The sequence below is a fragment of the Pithys albifrons genome, chromosome 2 (genome assembly GCF_047495875.1).
Source record: "Pithys albifrons albifrons isolate INPA30051 chromosome 2, PitAlb_v1, whole genome shotgun sequence".
NCBI lineage: Eukaryota > Metazoa > Chordata > Aves > Passeriformes > Thamnophilidae > Pithys > Pithys albifrons.
The window spans coordinates 66,722,476-66,741,487 of record NC_092459.1 but is presented as its reverse complement, the minus strand read 5'-3'; the positions used below and the strand labels follow the sequence as shown (position 1 = coordinate 66,741,487).

The window sequence follows — 19,012 nt, the reverse complement described above, 5'->3', positions numbered from 1 at the left end:
GGGATGCCGGCGGTGCCTCGGCCCCTGCTGACACCCGCCCGGCATGAGGCACAGCCCTGGCCCCGCCGCTGGGATATCTCCCGCGGGTTTCAAGGGCGGAGCCCGCCCGGCCTCGCGGCATCCGCCGTGCGGCTCCAGCGCGGCGCCAGCGGCAGGGGCGGCGCTGCCCGCGGCAGCCCAAGACCTCTGGCCGCCACCAGCTGTTACCTGCCGCCGCCTCCGCCCGGCCGGCGGCCTCCCCTCGGCTGCCGCCGCCCCGCCCGCGCCCCGCACGGCGCCCCGGCCCCCGCACGGCGCGGCGGGGCGGAGGGATCGCACACCGCCACATCCGGGGCTGGCGCTCGCAGCGCGCATGAGCTGCCGCCCCGCCGCCGCCGGGCAGGGCGCCGTGGTATCGCCGCCGCCGCTCCTCCCCGGGGCGCTCGCTTCGCGCTGTCAGGCAAGGGGGAGCGACCGTGAGGCGGGGAAGGCGCCCTCCGCGGAGGAGGAGGAGGAGAAGGAGGAGGAGGATGGTTGTGGGGGCGGGCGGCGGCAGCCGCTGGTAGCAGCCGGGAGAAGTCCCGCTGGTGACTGGCTGGCGGCACACGCAGCTCTGAGGAGGCGGAGGCGGAGGGTGCCTGAGCCGCGCCGCGGGGCGGGCGGATGCGACCGCGGGGGGAGAGGCTGCGGCGGCGGGAAGGGACCGGCACACACACATGCACATAGAGGCGGGTGACAGCGGCGGCTGCGGCTGCCACGATGTGAGGCGGCTGTGCGGGGGGCGCGGAGGCTCCGCGGGCGGGCGAGGCGGGGCAGCCACACGGCCCCGGCGCGGGAGGGGCGGCCAGGGCGGGGCCGGCCGGGCTCGGGGCGATCCCCGGCGGGCAGGGCGCGGGGCGGCCGGGGGCGGCGCGTCGGGACCGGCGGTGGCGGCGCTCAGCGGGCTGACCGGCTCCTGTTTGCTTGGCTCCAGTCTCCGTCGCCGAGCCTGCGGGCCCCGATGAGAAGCGCCCCTACGCTGCCGGACTGACGCCTCGCCGCCCTCCCCGCGGACGAGGAGGAGCGCGGCGCTGCCGACCGCGGGCCGCCCCTGCACCGCCCTCCCCGGCGGGGGCTCGTCTGCTGCCTGCGGAGTGGGCGGCGCGGCGGTGACAGCGCGGCGGCGGCGAGGCCGGGGGAGCGGGAGCGCCGCCGCCGAAGACCATGAGGAAATTTAACATCAGGAAGGTGCTGGACGGCCTGACGGCGGTGTCCGCCGTCGCCTCGGCGTCGTCCGCCGCGCAGCAGCAGCAGGCGGGGAACCGGGAGACGGAAATCCAGGAGACGCTCCAGTCCGAGCACTTCCAGCTCTGCAAGGTGAATGAGTGCTGCAGCCTCGAGCCGGCTGGCGGCCGGGGAAGGGGGCGCGCTACCGCGATGGGCGCTGCGGGCTTTGCTCCTCTGTACGGTCCTCGCCGAGACTGTTTACTTGTTGGATTTGAACATTTCGGGGGCGAAGAAGGGAAGAAAGCGGGTGGTGTAGCTGTACAGGTCTTGCTGGATTTCTGTAGTCATCTTTCTTGGAAAGTCTCAGAGTTTGTCGTCTTCTAGGCTTTTTCGTGCGAGTAATACTGACCCTGTTCACGAAGCCTTCGTAGGAGGAGTTGGATGGATAGGGATAGCAGTGATACCTAGGTCTAGTGCAGATCTGATTATCGCGGCATTTGAGTAGAAGTCTCTGCTAATGGGCCCGAAGGACAGGGGATGTGTCGCTCTACATTATTTGGAAATTCATTTGTCCTGTTCCTTTTTGCCTGAAAAAGGCTGTCAACGTTTGTAATGGTTTCACTGCAGTGTGTTGCCAAGTTGCTGCTATTGCATATCTGCTCGAGACAAAGTTCCTGTTTATTTATTTGCTTGTGTGTGATACAATAACTGCAGTTTGTGTCTGCACACTTCAGAAAATGATGCAGCGAATTAACCACCAGCTGCACCAAGAGGAATAAAAGCTGATTTGAATATCAATGCCCGTTTTTATCTTTGCAATGCACCCATGGCCTAGCTTGACATGGATGAGTTTGTTTATGGATTCTTCTGCTTGTTTTTTTTAGTATTGCAGGAATTTCTGCAGCTTACACAAGCCGGTCATAAAAGATATGGAAAAGAGCAGAGCTGTTACGAGTTAGACTTTATTCGCCTGTGAGATACAGAGAGTTGTTGGGTATGCCTGCAACTTCAATGAAGTAAAAGCAGTATATCAAAAGTTTACTGTGTATTTATGAGGTTCTCAAATACCTCTGCTTTGAACTTAAGGGTTGGAAGTGGAAAGGCTATCATTTGTTTGGCTTATGCTGTGTGTGTGTATAGGAGAAATAAGAGTAGGTGACACTTTTATTATGTTCTCAGTTCTGGTCAATTGCAGCCTGAGCAGTGTAATGAAGCTATTGCTTGGTCAATTAGCAAATTAGTCTTGGCTAACCAAAAAGTTAAATGTGCCAATAGCTTCACGTTAAGAAAGAATCCTGTTGTTGAGGTGGGGTATTTTTTGGTTTTGTTATATCTCGGGCTGTCTGTTCTCTTTGGGGAAAAGCAGAGAGGGAGCGAGAGATTTGTTCTGTCAAGCTCAGGTTGTTACCTTTTTTTCCCTTAATGTGCCGAGAGAGGTTGCACTGTCACGTGTTGGATTGAAATTGACGTGATTCTCAGAATGCAAGTCTAGTGATTTGTAATAGTTCTGATGACAAGTCTGTGTATTTGTCTGGCTTTGTTTCCAAACTTGCTAGGAAAATCTCAGATTTTAATAGTTTAGTATCTTTGTTAGAGCTAAAAATAAAATTACTCAAGGAATGAAGTAGAAAGTAAAATGCTGAGTTGATACAGTCTTTGTACAGAAGAAATGTAGGATTCAAATTAAGTTTTAGTAAGTCTGACTGTCACATGATGCTCAAGGATGAATGAGTAATTATGACTGAAAAAGTCTTTTATAATTGGTTCATGTAAGACAGCTGATTTTTCAATACGTTATTAAAAAGCCTTGTAGTTCCTTTTAAAATTGTGATTAACACTGAGTCCTGTTCTCTAATATGCAGTATTGATTCTGTTTATTTTTGTATCCTGCTTGACCCATCGTTACCGCGATGCTGTGACTTGTTAGACTGTACGCCATGGTTTCCCCTATCAACCTTCAGCCTTGGCATTTGATCCGGTTCAGAAAATACTGGCCATCGGGACTCAGACTGGAGCACTAAGGCTGTATCCTTTTGTATTCTGAAGCGGAGTTAGTGCACCTTATGCAAGTTATGTTTTGATTCAGCTACTGGAACCATTCTGAAGTCTGGTGGGAACCAGGTATGCAGGAGGGGAGAGAAAAAAAGCAAGGTCTGTTTTCTTTTGGTGGGTGGCTTGGCTGTTAATGGTTGGTTTTTGTCAGTTCAAGTTGTGTTAATGATGTGAGGCATAGCTACTCAGTCCCCATTATCTCAGGTTAATACATACATTTTGTAGAGGGTTACTAGTGTGCTGACAGTTTATATATAGCAGCTGACTGCAAATCTAGAGAGACGTGGGCTGAGATCTGTTTTGTTGTTCTGCTCGATCCTTTGGGATTGAAACATTCTGTGCTGCTTGCTAAGGGGTTTGGTGTTGGGGATTTGTGGGGGGTTTTTGGTTTGGTTGGTTTAGTTTGGTTTTGGTTTTTTTGTTTGTTTTTTTTTTTTTTGTTGCGGTGATGGGCTTTTGTTGGGTTTTGTTCCTAAGACAAACTTTGTAATGCGGTAGTTACTTGCTACTAATTCTGAGTTGCCAAATGTTGATTTCAAGTGAGGACTGTAAAGGGTACAGGATTGTATCTTGCTAATAGTTTTCAAGTGACTGAGATGAGCAGAATGAGTTTGTGGAATAAAGTACCAGTAGCCTTGTTTCTTTTTGTTCACTAAAAAGTAAACTACCCATATGTTCATAGCCATATGGTACCACAGCCATATGGTACTATCCAAGCCATGTAACAGCATATGTGTTTTAACTTTTATTTTTAAAAGATGATGTCCTGCAGATTATTCAATCCACACTGCTATTGTCCAAACCTTTGCTTATCAGTGTCAGATAATGATTTGAATTCTTTGTTGTCCTGAAATTGACTGAACTTAAAACATTATAGGGAACACTTAGGCCATCTTGCTAGAAAAATTGACATAATCTTCTTTAAACTATGTGTAAATCTAATATTTTCCTTTGCTGTTCATATTAGTCTACAAGAACACCTTTTTTTGTTTCTTTCTGGAATATCACTACTGTCTGTAAAGTTAATTGTCTTAAGAGGGCTGACTTTTAAAAGTTGAAAAACTAGAACTGAAACCCTAGATTTCTGTTACAAACTCCCAAGATTTCTTAATTCAAAGCATGATGAACAGGGATGACAATGCAGTGTTTTTAATGCTGTATTTGAAATTACCCTTAACTCCATAAATTGTTGTTATGGAAAGATCATAAAGTGGATGTAAATGAAGAGAACAGTGTGTGTGGATGCTGTTGTTCATTAGTCTCATATTGGTAGAGCAAGTTAAAAAGCAAAAAAAGACCTAAAAGTAAGGATTTGGATTGGAGGAAAAGGAGAGATCAAAATGCACCTGTCTAGAGCTTACTTGCCTGTAATTTTGGGCAACATGATGTTGCAGTTTGGATAATGATGACTCAACAAAACCTGTTTATGGACACTCTTACATGATTACACACACCTATGAATTCTTGGAGAGTGAATTACTTTCTAAATAATGAAGAGAGGTATTGCAAAAATCGTTGGGGAAGAAAGTTACTGTGAGAAAATGACAGAAAATGTATTTTCTAAAGATAGGGGAAAGGTTTCATGCAGAGGCTGCAAGGTTAGTGCTCCCCTGACTTGATGATGAATATGCTTCTCAGGACTTTGATACAATATACATGTATCAAAGTCCTGAGAGGCACTTGAAAGAATCAAGAGCTTAAAAGCCCTGAACCTAAGCTGTAACCAGAAAACACTGCAAAAGTTGCATCTCATGTGATTACGTCCTTTTTGTGATGGAGGAGTGCAGGCAGAAAGAATGGACTCAGGTTCCCCATATGTATTCCCAATATAAAACCAGCCCCTTGCTTTCTGCCTAATGAAACCAGTTTGAAAAGCACTCATTGGGAAAGAGTGAAGCTTGTAAGAAGTGTTTATTTCATTCTATTGCTCAGAGATAAAAACAGAACCAAAAAGTGCTTGTTGACTCTCAGAATGCTTTGTCTGCTAAGGTTTTTATGAATAATAAATTATGTGCAAGGGTCATTAAAGTGGGAGACACTCTTTAAAGCTGCAAGAGTGTTTTTAATTGAAATGAGGTATGGACTAGAAAGACCGAGTGTCAGTAAAGTGATATTCATTGAGAAATAAATCCTAAAAGTGGAATAAAAGTCAGTCCTCATTTTGTTCTGTGTTCATGATGAACAAGTATAGAAGTAAAGAAATTATAATGCTTCCTTCATTGCCTACCAGCAAATGGGAGCTGGTAGTTTTTCTTGAGTATTTTCCGTCTGTCTTCAAGTATTAGGTGCATCTTTTCAAGCTTTCACTTCTTTTCTATTACAAATAAGTGATCTGAGAAACTGGGAAATAAGTATTTTTTTAGAAAGGATATTAAAGAAAAAATATTCCTAAATCAAGGCATGAAAGCCTGTTTGAGGTTTCCTTAATATGTGAGGAAATTCATGTTACAGTCCTAATTTGACTTTGAGTATTTATCAGGTAACCTCTTTACAGAAGTTCTCTGCGTTTGGTCAGTCTTCAATTTGGGTATTTTCAATTCAGAATCAGTATTGATCAGAACAGGTGGTGTGAGTGGTATTTTCTTAATCACACTCTTGTCTCATTCTTTATGAGGACTCTGTATCCAGTACTGGAAGAACGGAGGGAATTCTAATACACAAATACTATAGGTTGTCTCTAGTACTGTTACAGTGATGTATAAAAGTAGAACTAAAGCTTTATCTGAAAAACCAAAATCTGCAGATACAAATATACTATCAGTTCATTGACTTTGTCTGTCTTTATCTCTAAGGTATAAATATACTAAATAACATCATTCCCTGAATCCACAAAGTAGTTGTAAAAATGGAAGTACCTAAACTGTAGTTGTCATGTTTCAGTAATTGGACTTAAGTACTCCATTAATATTTTTTACTTCTAGGCTCGATGGGTTAAAATCAGTTGGGAATGTTGTGTAGTTGGTGACTTAGTGTGCCAGAGGTGTGACTTTTTAATTCCATGCACATAAGCAGCAGTTTTAAGACAGAGAGAACTCATAAAAATACTAGGAAGAGACTGCTTTTAGTGTAAAACTTAAACCTTATGAGTCATCAAAGTTAGTTTGGGATTATTCCTTTTAATACTGTGTATGAGGAAAAGCTGCAAAGTGAGTAGCTTAGCAGAATGCAAACCTTGGACAGCCAGCTGATGTGACCATCTCCCTGATTTCAGGATCTGTTGTAAATAGTTGTTTGGTTCTGTTTTCTCTAACACGTGGAAAATTGAGTGATGAGGTGGGCACAAGGGCAGAAGCACAGTGCTGAGTGACATAAAATCTCAAATGGTTTTTCACAGACAGTTGCCCTCACCTAGACATGCTGATCCAGTTGTTCCTCTGAGTTTGTGATGCTAATTAGAGGACACTTTTTCCACCTGCTTGAGGTGTTTGAGTCTTGGCTGGTGTCTTGGCTCTAGTGTGGCAATTCTGTCTCAGGCTCTCCCTCTTCTGCACAGTGCTGGGTTTTTGTGGATGTGATCTCCACAGGGAGCAGTTGTGCTCACTATTGATTTCAAACTGCTATGGGCAGTGTAAGCTGCTGCCGGACTTATTTGTCTTTGCAGGCCAATATCTTTGGCATCCCCCATACTTGAAGGGATGTAGGTGCTTTTACCAGTGTGGCTTTTGCTGTTTGATCTGCTGCTGCAACATGTGAGATATAAAGTAGTTGAAAGTTCATCTATGCTTTGCTTCTTTTCTGTGTGCATAATTGGCTGTGCTTTGTTTTCTCAGCAGATACAAAGCCTTCTAATGATTTAGCTTAGTATATCTACTCATGGATTAACGTGGTGTAATTGATTAGACTTCACCCTGTGACATCCTGACAGTATTCACTGTCATAGGTAATAGCCCTGCTTCTGTGCTGCCCATTGCTTTCCCTACTTAACAGTCCCTCTAGAAGTCTAATGTGATTTGAGCAGGGTGGTGTTTAAACGCTAAAGAGGCTTAAGAAAGATGAAATGGACTTTTTTCAGGACTATTTTTGTCTTTAGGATGATGTTTCCTCAGAACTTTAAGTCCAGGGCCCTGTACAATTAGTAATTTAATGGTCAGCTGAGCTTTTTTGCTCACTTTTATAACATAGAATAAAATTTGAAGCTAAAGCAGAAAAAATGAAGGATTTATCCAGCTCTGCAGTTTAAACTGCTCCATCTTAAACAAGTTTCTTACTTTCAATGTGTTTTAATTTCTCAATAGCAAAACTAGGACAATATATCACATGAGATGTATTGTGATTGTCTGCCACATGAATAAAATGTCTTTATTGTTTCTTCATGTTAAAAATAAACATTTGCAGCTTGAAGCACAGCCTGTCTCTTGATAGAAAGGAAGACCATTGCCCCTCAAAGTTCTGGAGAACAAAGGGAATAAGTGTTGTACATTCTACATAGACCAAATTGTGCCTCAGACTCTTTATTCCCAAGCAGATTAGGTTATTTAATTTAAGTTTGGCTTTTGTTTTTTCCTCTTACAAACCAAGTTCACAGGAGGAACAAAAATTAGATTGGTCATCATTCTATCATTAAATATCTGAAGATTCCAGTTGTTCTGAATGTCAGTATCTGCTAATTTCCCCACAGTCTTTTCAGCACTAAAAGATGAGTTTTATGTAAGAAAAACACTGACATTTTTATGTATTTGAGATGGATGAAGCTTGATTTCTTTGATTTCCATTCTCTGGCCTTTGTGAGAACTCACAACTTACTTTTTTTAAAAATGAAAATAACTCAAAAGCCTGGCTATGTTGTTCATGCAGTCAGTTTCCAATGAAGTGTTTATGTTGCAGCATCTGGATAGCTTTGGTGTAGACGTATACTAAAAAATTCAAGCATTTCAGCAAATTCTCTGAAGATCCAACAAAATCTTATTTCAAACTTGTGATTATATCCATTAAATATCCTTTACCTTTGGATCATTCAGACTATGCAAGGCAGTCTGGCTGGTTTTTTTCCTTCTTATGGAGGCATAAACTTCAGATATTGTGTATTGGGTTTTTTGCTTTGTGGGTATTTTTTTATTGAAGTAGTTCTACACCTGCTCTTTGTCTGTAGCTGCTCTACACTGGCAGTAGGACAGTGGCTGGAATAGTTTACAGTATGCAAAGCAAAAATTTCACTTTTTCAAACTGAAGTTGGCACAGCTTCAGTTGGGACACTGAACCAGATGAACTTGTTGATCCTTTCTGACCTAAATAATTCTGTAATTCTCTCTCTTCTGTGCATATGGCAAAGTTGAACTGAACTACTCTTTTGGGGATTGTCAGGGTCTTTCAGCATTTGTACACTGAAGAAAATGGTCTCAGCCTTTGTCAGTAGTGTTTTGGACTTTGAACAAGTGCTTCTGTTTTGGGAAGACTACTTTGGTAAAGCTAATAAAAATATTACAGTAGTGTCATGCTGGAGAGACTCTGATTATTCGTTAATAAAGAAATATTTATTGGCTACCTTGCCACTCAATTCACAAACAAGAAAGCTACTTAGCCTAAAGCATATGCTAATCTTGTCACATTTCTGGTTTGGGTTTTTTTTTTAACATTACTGCATTTCTTGCAATTCATGTGGTCATCATCAGCACTCTCATATCTTTCTTTCAATGAAAAATTCCCATTCTCAAAATGAAGAAAATAGTTACCTTTGGGTATTCTGAAATGAAATAAGGACAAAATGGCATGATGAGACATGGATATCTTAAAAGTGTATGGAAATACTACTTAATCCTACACAGAGGAAGCTTGGGCTGAATTCTTCAAAATAAATAGGATGGTAAACTTTTTAAATCTGTGGGTTTACTTGTTCGGAGACTTGGTGTGATGGTTTTGAGTTCTTGATGGAATAGAGTTGTCTTCACAGCAGCTGGTATGGGGCTGTGTTTTGGATTTGTGCTGTAAACAGCCGTGAGAGTACAGTGATGTTTTCGTTACTGCTGAGCAGGGCTTCCACAGAGTCAAGGGCTTTTCTGTCTCTCACTCCACCCCACCAGTGAGCAAGCTGGGGGTGCTCAAGGAGTTGGGAGGGAACACACCCCAGGACAGCTGACCCAAGGGAAACTCTATACCATATAGTGTCATGCTCAGCATAGAAAGCTGGGAGAAAAAAGAGGAAAGGATGGCATTTGTCTTCCCAAGTCACTGCTATGCATGATGGAGCCCTGCTTTCCTGGAGGTGGCTCTTGCCTGCCCATGGGAAGCAGTGAATGATTTTCTGGTTTTGTCTTGATTGTGTGCATGGCTTTTGCTTTGTTTATTAAACTGTCTTTATCTCAAACTATGAGTTTTCTCTCTTTTCCAATTTTGTCCCCCGTCTCACCAGGGAGAGTGAGCAAGTGGCTGTGTAGGGCCTAGTTATTGTCTGGGGTTAAACCACAGCAGTCCTTTAGGACACCCAGTGTGCAGCTCAGAGGGTTTGAGATAATGACAGGTTTGACTGGAATTCGCTAGATTGAATTTACAGCTGTAATTGCTGATTAGCTATTAATTGGCAGGTGCTTGTCATGAGCCTTGCTTGCCTGACTGTATATTAGAGTCTAGTGCTCGTTAGTGGCTGGTTTTTGTTTTCTCTGCTTGCTACGCTGCTTATCACCTTACTGTGCTGTGCCTGGAAACATTTTGATAACAGCAGTGGTGATGTGCTTGGGCTGGCAGATGGCCAGGGACTCGCTGCTGTGTCTGTGCTGCTGGACTGGAGTGGCTGCAACACTGGTGTGAACTCAGAGGGACTGTGACCTGTGGATGAGTCCATGTGGGAGCAGATCAGTCTTGAAGTGTCTTTGAATAAACCCATGCCAGAGTGTCTATAGCTGTGGTTAGGTCAGTGCAGAAGCAGGAATACCTCTGAAGGGATTGAGGCCCAAGGATAAGTCTGTGCTGCAGTAGGTAGATCTTGAAGCATCAGTGGCTGTGCTGTGACATCGTGCTGGAACACCTCAAAGTGTGTGACCCTGGATAAGCCAACAACAGAGCAGGTATTCCCCTGGAAGGACTGCAGCCATGGGTAATGCCGTGTTAAAGCAGGGACTGTGGGTAAGGCCATGCTGAAGGAGGGGTGTCTCTGAAGGCATTGTGACCCAAGGGATAAGGCCATTTGGCAACTGTGGCTGTGGGGAAGTCTATACCTGTAGCATTATTGCCTATACTTTAATTCTACTAAAGCAGCTTTTAGTAGTAATGGCTTTTGTTCAAAAATATCTGAAGTATTACTGTATTGAAACTCATACTGTAATTTTCAAAAATGAACTTCACAATGAACACTTCCCTCTAAGTATTTTACTGACAGAGCAGAAGCTTAATGGTAAAGCCTTCCAGCTTCAAACTTCCTGGGTCATGGTGAGCCCAGGGAAGGAAGTCTTTGGAAAGCATGCAAAGTTTTCAAGGCTGCAGGTTACTGTAGCACTAGCATGGTCTGTTTTCCTTGTACATCCTAGCTATTGGTGAAACACTGAGGTCATATGGATAGTGTGATCTGATGATGTTAGGGTAAAATGTAACAGAAAATTGGATGACTGGAACCCTGCTTCGGTTTTCAGTGCTCAACTCACTAGGTTCTTAGTTTGACATCTTACTGGATTCGTTCTATCTTGATCACTGTGGAAGGCCTTTTAGAACTGAAGTAGCATTATTGCTGCAGGAGATGACATGAACAGTTTTACTGAAGTCATGCCTGGAAAAATAAAACAGCTTAACATTTGAGATGTGTTAAAGAAAATTTGAAAGCACGCATCAAGGTTGCAAACCCTTCCTAACAAAACTTTGACAGAAATTTTGTAACTTCATTAGACTTCTAAGTGTCCAGGATTCTCGGTTGTACCAAGTTATCACAAGGCTAAGATAAGCATTCTTACACAATAACTTTGAGGTGACTTGAAGCACTCTCAGTTGTTATTTTTATTTCCTATTGCTTTTCTAGAACTGCCTTTTGTTTCTTAGTTTAACGGGACTGTAAAAACACACATTACTTATCAGAGTTTCCATAGCACATTTGTGTTTTTTGTAGACTTATTTGTGTAGAAGCTCAGTGAAAAACAGAATAAAACTTGTAAATTACTACATTCAATGTGAAGTTAAATAAAACTGCAGGATATGGATTTTGGGAACTTTGTCCTTGATCTTAACTAACTGGTAATGGTTTCACATTTTGAAAAAAAAAATGGAGTACTTAGTAGTTTTGAGAGAGTTAATACTGTGGTAAGTCTTTATCTTTAATCTCTTATGTCTTTTTTTTTTGCCACTCTCAATATGACTTATCTTGGAGGATACGATCAAAATGATAATTTTTTTGAAAAATGCAGGTTTTTAATCCTGAAAAGTACATCCTGTTGAGTAGGCAAGACTCTACTTTTCCAGAGATCTAATTCTTTGACATGTAGTGATTTATTTGTTTGCCAGCCTGAAGAATAAGTTTTGTGTTACTTGTGGTGCAAAACTGCATACAAAAGTGCATTGCTACCTCACTGCCAGTATGCTGTCTGACAGCAGCTTTTGAAGTTACCTTGTTTTGCTGAACCATAAGTTTCAATTGTGGTATTGTAGTTGGTACTTGAATGCTAGTCAAGCGTAGCCTCTTAGTATTCAACTGGCGATACCTTAGTGACCTTTCTCATGTCAACACTTCTATCGCAGGCACTCGATAATTGTGCACCTTACATGTTTATCAAAGTGAGCACTAAATTGCTACTGCTGTTGACTTCCAGTGCAAATACAGGTGAAAGTCTAATGACATAATTTAAATCTGTCAGTGATATTTGTATCACTGAATTTAGACACAGTTTAAAATAATGAAGGTCTTGGAAACAGCTTAAACTGAAGTATTTCGGTAGTGAGAAGTGGTAGAGTGGTGTAATTCCATATTTAGTGAATTTTTAAACTATGTAGCAGTTCTATCAGCCTCTAGGAACTCATGCTGTATCCTGATTCCTCTTGTTTTTCACAATGCTTTCATGGGATTACTGTTTCTGTGTCTATCATTTAGTTTGTTCTGACACATTGATGTTTGCTTTTAGATTTTTTGACACAAATGAGAACCATTTTGTCTTACACGTAAAATCTTTTCTTGGTAAGAGATTCTAAAACTGCTTTTGTGTGTGAGACCTGTACAACTTGTTGATAGCTAAAGCAGGGCTCCCTAGAGCCCGTTACTTGGGATTGTATCCAGATGGCTTTGTTAAGATGTGAAACCAAAAGTTTCTGTAATAACAATGATGCTGATCTTCTATTACTTGAAAAAGGCCAGTTAGAAGTGTTGCAGTTTGCAAAATCCATTGCTTGATCACTGTTGTACAGAGAGAAGTTTATATCTCAATAGAAATAAGTAGAGGCTACTTTATTTAGACATTTCACTGAACGTCATGGGCTTTTGTCTCATAAACACCTTAATAAGGTAGTAACAAAACAGTGTTTTTCTTTGGGAAACCTGAAGCTTAATTTTCTTCTAGGATTGAGACAATATAATGGCAGTGGCCATTGCTTCCTTGTTCACAATTAGTTTTAGCGTGTCCCACTCCAACCACACTGTGCTCTTACAAGCAATGCTGGTGCAGAGTGGAGGTTAGGTTCTCCACCATGAAAGCTATAAATTAAGCTCACTTTTTTATAAGGTATCTCCCATGGATTGTCCAAGAATTAATTGTCTTCTCCTGCTTCTATATTCTTGTGAAACTCTTCACAGGAGTTTAACTTTAGAACTTTGTAAGCCAAGGAACTAGAAAGAAGATGCAGATCCAAAGGAAGCAAGACCTTTGTGCTTCTGTGTGATTTGTGCGATTTCAAGCAGGGGATTTCATTGCGTAGCCTCTTGCAGCTGCTGCCAGGGTTGTAGTCTGTGTGTGTTTAATTAATGTTATTAGATTTTTGTTTCACATTAAGATGATAAATATAACACGTCAAGAATAGCCAACTAAAGAGGTAATCCAGCTGGTGTCCAATGTCTTTGATAACAGTTTCTACTAAAGACCCTCTCTCTTTCCCACCTAATAACACTGATTCCTAGTCAGCAGTAGCAGATGGACAAGAGTTATTTGCATTTTTCTACTTGCTCATTAGGGAAAAAGATAGAATGCTAATTTTTTGTGATCACTTAATGTTAAATTGATGGGATTAGCATGCCTGTCTTTTTTAGCATATGCTCTTTCCAGTCATACTACCTTGTTAAGCAGAGCAGATGTTCATCTTCACAGTTGAAAAACATTCTTAACTGAACTTTGTAGTGTTGATATTAGAAGTACAGTTACTAAGCTTTAGTCATGCTTATTAATATGCAGAATGGACTGCAGAGTGATAACTTGCCTGGCATTCCCTTTTATATGTATTTCAAACCTGCATAGTAAACTGATGCAGTAAAATTAGCTTCACAGCCACACTTAAATGTCAGATAAAAAGGAAACTCACAAAAAGACCCTGACAACAAAACAAACAATAAGCTTGCTGGCACTGTGAATATCCCCTCATTCTTTAAAATAATTAGATGGGTAACATTTTAGAAAGAAATCCTGGTGAGCTGCTAACCTGGGAAAAGAGATGAGGTAGCCAACCGCTTAAAAGTATGGTCTTGTTAGTAAAATCCCCATGTTTTCAAAAGGGCTGTTGGTCAAAGGAAATACTATTCAAGCAGCAGCCACTCACAAAGGATACTACCATTTTCTTAAACTTATTTTGTATTTCTCTCTCTTTTAGTTTAAAAAAATCCTAAATAAAGACACAGGTCCATTTTTTTTCAATTACCCACAATTTATGTGTCTGCCCAGGATGTGGCGGTACTTGTTTTCTTACAGACGTAGCCCATGGAGTTATTGTGAATATAGTCCCAGTTATGTTAATAGCCAAAGAGTTAGTAAAAAAAAAGGACAGATTGAGATTTATAAGTGTTTTACAGGAGAGGCAGCAGTAGCAAACGTTTATAATATTGTTTCTTTTCTTACTGGAGTAGCAAAGGAGAAAAACTACTTTTGAACTCTGGCAGTTTAAAAATTATATATGTATGAATATTCTGACAGTAATTTCCAGATCAAATAAATGCATTCTGGATTAAAATGTTCTTCTGCTTGCAATTCCCAATGAGAGAACCAACATGTCAGATGGTGCTACATTGAAGTTTGATTACAAAGTATTTAGAAACTGCAGTTTTATATTTTAGCATATCATAACCGGAAGTAGTTCCAGCCCTTGATAGTCATTTTGTGTAAGTACCAGTGTATTCTGTCATTTCCACACTCATTTTTTATGGCATTTTTTCAGCATATTTTACCTCCTGTAATTTTCTATGGATAACAGATAACTTGAACTTCTCTTTTAAGGCAGGAAAACTATCTGTAGCACATTCTGTGTAGTATTAGTGTCAAAGGCCATGAGGGCCCCTGTTAGAGCAGTTTGCAAATACAGCTTGTGCAGAGAGAAACTTAACTTGTACAGATCTGCAAGTAAGTAGACATCAAGGCTGATGCATGACTGTAATTGGAGAACTAAGTGATCAATATTTGAATGTTAAAATATTTGAATATTAATGTTAATTGCTGTTGCAGGAGGTAGTGCTATGTAGCATGGATCTCTGACTTGAATGAATATGGTGACTCCTTTTCTCCTAGTCTGACAGACTTCTGTCAGAGGAAAGAATTCCTTAACTATGAAGTTGTTCAATGATGTGGTTGCATAGACTTCTTAATTTCAACTCACTAATTCACATTGTAATCATTTTTATAGACACAGCTTAAAAATTTCTTGGCTTTTCTGGCTTGTTAGCAAGGAAACTTCTTTGCTCCTTAAGCAAAATTTGAGATGCTTGGAACAGTTGATGAAAATATATTTCTGGTATGGTAAAACATAAAATGCCAAGACTGGTGAAGTGGTGTAGTCGTGAGTTTAACATCAAGGAAGCTGTTGAGCAAACTGAAGTGTGGTAATCACACTGTGATCTCATAATGTTTTCTTCCTTCAGTTTTTCTTGTCTGCAACGGAGGTTACTGTTGCAATTAGAACAGAGTGGTGGGCAAGTTCAGAAAGCAACGGCCTTGAGTAAGTTTTAAAGGAGAAATGCTGCTCTGTACCATTCTTCAGATGTCACAGTGTGCTACTAGAGTAATTGTAACCAATTTGACAAAGAATATGCTAGTAATGCTTGCTGGTGCAATCTACAGTGTTTAAATAGGCATTTTTAGGAGTATAATCTCGCTGGAAAAACGCTCAAAGAGGGTGTTCTTGAAAAATATTTCTGCAATTATATTTATCGTCAAATTTAGTAGATTTTGGTTGCAATACAGGTAAAATATTTTAAAGCACAGTTTGAAAACTTTGTCCACATTGTTTGTTCTACCACCCCAAAAGTTTCAGAACACAGATGATTCTCTACCATTTGTTGTTTGCTATAGTAAAGACAGTAACTGTAAATTATACAGTGGCACTTAATTTGGGGGGAGTTCACTTCTGATGAGATTATACTCAGGGTTGCTAGTGTTGTCTTGGTGTTCTAATGGAGAATCTTTAAAGATGATCAGTGTAAGAGCATTCTGTATGAGTAATACTGAACCACTATAAATATACAATTTTCAGCTCCTAACAAGAACTTTTAAAAATATTTAGTAGTCTAATCTTAGTAGCTCAGGGCTGGTCACAGCTATTATTTGGTATGTTACTTGTTATGTTCCTCTTTTGCCTTTTATTTGAGGAGATTTTATGAAGATACTGTTTCTTTTATAGTTGCTGTTTTGACTTACTAGAAATTACTGGTTAATAGAAATAATTTCTGCTTGTCTTTTGGAATTTCCTGTGTTTTAAACATATACAGTTCTCAGTGTCTGTGGCTGTTTCTTTTTCTCAGAAAATAATTCTTTAAAAGTACTACTTTACAGTCTTTCAGGTGTGCTTTAGAGTACAGTGCTGCTTCTAGTAGCCTTTGTCCGTGAATAGTTTCCAAGAATATCTCTCGTGGATCTCTGGTGATCTGGGGTGAACAATTTAGCTCTTTCCTCTTTCTTCTTTGCGTGAAGAGGATCAAGTTTGTGCACGTATGCAGTTTGTGAGGAGGGTAAGACCTGATTCTGTTGAAGTGTTTTTGTCCTGACTCTGGTTTTGTTGCCTCATAGTGGGTTTGAAGGCCATCAGTTCTCTGCAGACTCACAAAGTTTGAAGAGTCAAACAAGCTGAATGTGTGTGGAAAATTGTAGATGATTCTTGTTTCAACAACCTGGTTCTTTTAGCTGTACCTGGAGGCTGAAGTTGGGAACCTGGGAATTAATAAGAAAGACTGAGCAATAATCAGACTTCAGGTTGCAGTCCTTAGTGTATCAGCTGGGAGGTTTTAGAGTCCTTTGTTGCAAAAGAAGTTGGGATACTACACAGACAAAACACTTCCAGGCTTGTAGTGTTCAAAGAACTAAAGTGAATCTCCATGCACTTGGCCAGCAAATGTTCCCTTTTTTGTAAGGAAAAATACACAAGTGACCTGAATTTAGTTCAGGTGGAATTCTTTACCCTCAGGAAGTCTAATGCTTTTCTTCAGTTTGTATTGGTTTTTGGTTGGTGTTTTTGTTTTTTAGGGGTTTTTTTGTTTTTTTAATTCACAGCTGTTGACCACTCCAAATACACAATAGGATTATTTGTTCCTGTTTAAGATTGCCATTCATCTGTGCTAACATTTGAAAGAAGAAATAAACTTTGAATGGTACTTTGTAAAGGTGGTATTGCTCTCTTCAAACTTTTCTAGCAAAATCTTGGAAATAAGTTTTCCCTCATGGTTGTGGGGTTTTTGTTGTCCCTAATAAATACTTAAGATGAACATTACAGTTGATTTTTGTTTGACAGATATCTACTTAAATGCTTACTATTCCAGCTTATATCTCAGCCTCACGTGTTTTTACTCCTCACCATGCAGAGCATATATAAAATTTCACAGGTTGCAGCTTCTAGTGACTTGTCTGACCATTACATCTCTATTTTCCTCTTGTACTTTTGATGGAAGACGTTACAGAAGGGAACTTCCAAAACTAATTTCATTTTCTCTATTGCTGAGTAGGAAAAGCTGTCTGACACTCAAAACATTAAAGCAAATATTTTTAATCAAAACATTTTAAGCAGTGAATTGCACTGTCTAAATGCAGGTACTCCTGGCTCGAAGCAGGTCTGAACCGATGAGGCGACAATGCCGCTTTAATTTTAATGATCTGGATTTGCTGCTTAGAAACTCTGCTGAGGTTGGATGAAGTCTGTTCCAGACTTTTGTCTGAGCCCCTGGATATTTTCATGTTATGGCATTTCTGAAGTGCTCTTTTCCACAGCTGGAAACTTCTCTAGAGAAGGTGAGAAACCCCATCTATTCAACAGCAAAGCTCTGGACCTTTTCTTTGTTTGTCTTTTTTTTTTTTTCGTTTTCTTTGTAGGTGTAGTACTGTGACTGGTGGTGGTGACAGAGGTTATTTTTTTGGAATATGCAGGATGGGTATGTTTTTTAATATTCTTATCTTTTAACTAAGTAGCAGCCATTTCACTTTCTTGAAGTGGTTCTGCACAGGACTGTCCCCAAGAGTCACACCATGTGGCTGAGAGTATCACTCAAATCCTGAGGATTCCAGTGGGAACCAAATTGCTTTAAAAAAAAGTTCAAACTTGCTTAGTTTTGTACTTTAACAGTCATTTTGAAGATCATTTTCTGAGGAATCTAGCTGTATTTTTCTTCAAGCATATCTTTGTGCAAACTTGCTCTTTACCTCGCCTTCTTTTTACCGTTTTGAAAAAAGTAAGAGGAACAGTGATGAATGTCTTCTCTTGGCATTTGAGAAGCAGGGTGGTAGGGAAGGAGATGGAAATGGTATATGTAAAGGAAAACCCCTGCTGTTTCTGCAACCTTTCCTTGACTATGCAGTAAGCATGCACAAATGCTCGGATTTCTTTACCGCCCCCAAGCCCTTTCCTTGCTCCTAATAAAACAGAGGTCAAACTATTAAATTTCAGTGCTTGTATTTTTTCATAAGACTGTCTTATTCAAGCAGAATTATTGCTAGATATTTCTGTTAAGCTTCAGGATTGTGGAAGAGAGTTAAAAGTGCTGAGCAGCATAAACAGGTATAGCTCTGCATCTTTGAGGGGCTTGAAGCAACAATTTGCTGTGTATGGCACTTCCTTCAAGCCATCATATGAAGAGAATGGAGGTTTCCCCTTCCCATGGAACTGGAACAGTTTCAGCTGTGGGAACTGAGTTGTAATATATTCATTAATTTGGATACTTTTATGTAGAGGAAAGACGGACATTGTGAAACCTGCTATCATATGATTCAATCTTGTAGTATTATGTATTGTAACTTTTGAAATGCTTCCTGTAATTACACCATTTCATAGAGCCTCTCTTTTAGCATGTTGAGGTAATGCTTTGGATGGGATATGGGCCTAATTTGGGTTTCTCCCCTCTTCTCAGCTTCCTATTTTCATAAAATTTACAGCAAAGTATTATCTACAAGACTTCTTCCCTTCCATCAAAGTTGACTGAAATAGCTCTCCAGAGTCAGCTTACTAGCAGATGGCAAACAAGTAAACCAAACATTCTTGTAATAGCAGGGTAGATGAGCACTGCCTGAACTATCAGAAATCACTTGGAATCTGACAGGAACTGGGAGTATACAGAATAAGAGACGATCAGATTCTCCAAAATCACTGAAGCTAGACTTGCGACGTAATACCTTCCCTCCTAGGGAAGTGCCTACTAGGAAAAACTGCGGGAAGGATGTATAGGACACCTAACTTGGAATGTGCTTTTCTATTGATG

General features: G+C 41.0%; 1 protein-coding gene across 9 annotated transcripts in view; it reads left to right on the top strand.

Moving 5' to 3' along the window:
- Nucleotides 1-329: 329 nt before the first annotated feature.
- STXBP5 (syntaxin binding protein 5) overlaps nucleotides 330-19,012 on the top strand; it is a 105,888-nt gene continuing 87,205 nt past the window's right edge. For 7 of the 9 annotated variants that reach the window (XM_071549370.1, XM_071549367.1, XM_071549364.1 and 4 more), the window contains exons 1-3: nucleotides 330-439; nucleotides 953-1,335; nucleotides 3,113-3,210. In XM_071549370.1, the coding sequence (XP_071405471.1) occupies nucleotides 1,183-1,335; nucleotides 3,113-3,210 (251 nt within the window). In that variant the 5' untranslated portion in view covers nucleotides 330-439; nucleotides 953-1,182. Of the gene's footprint in view, nucleotides 440-475; nucleotides 614-643; nucleotides 741-952; nucleotides 1,336-3,112; nucleotides 3,211-19,012 lie in introns of those variants that run through there. The other 2 variants (XM_071549363.1, XM_071549362.1) reach the window with 2 other exon arrangements.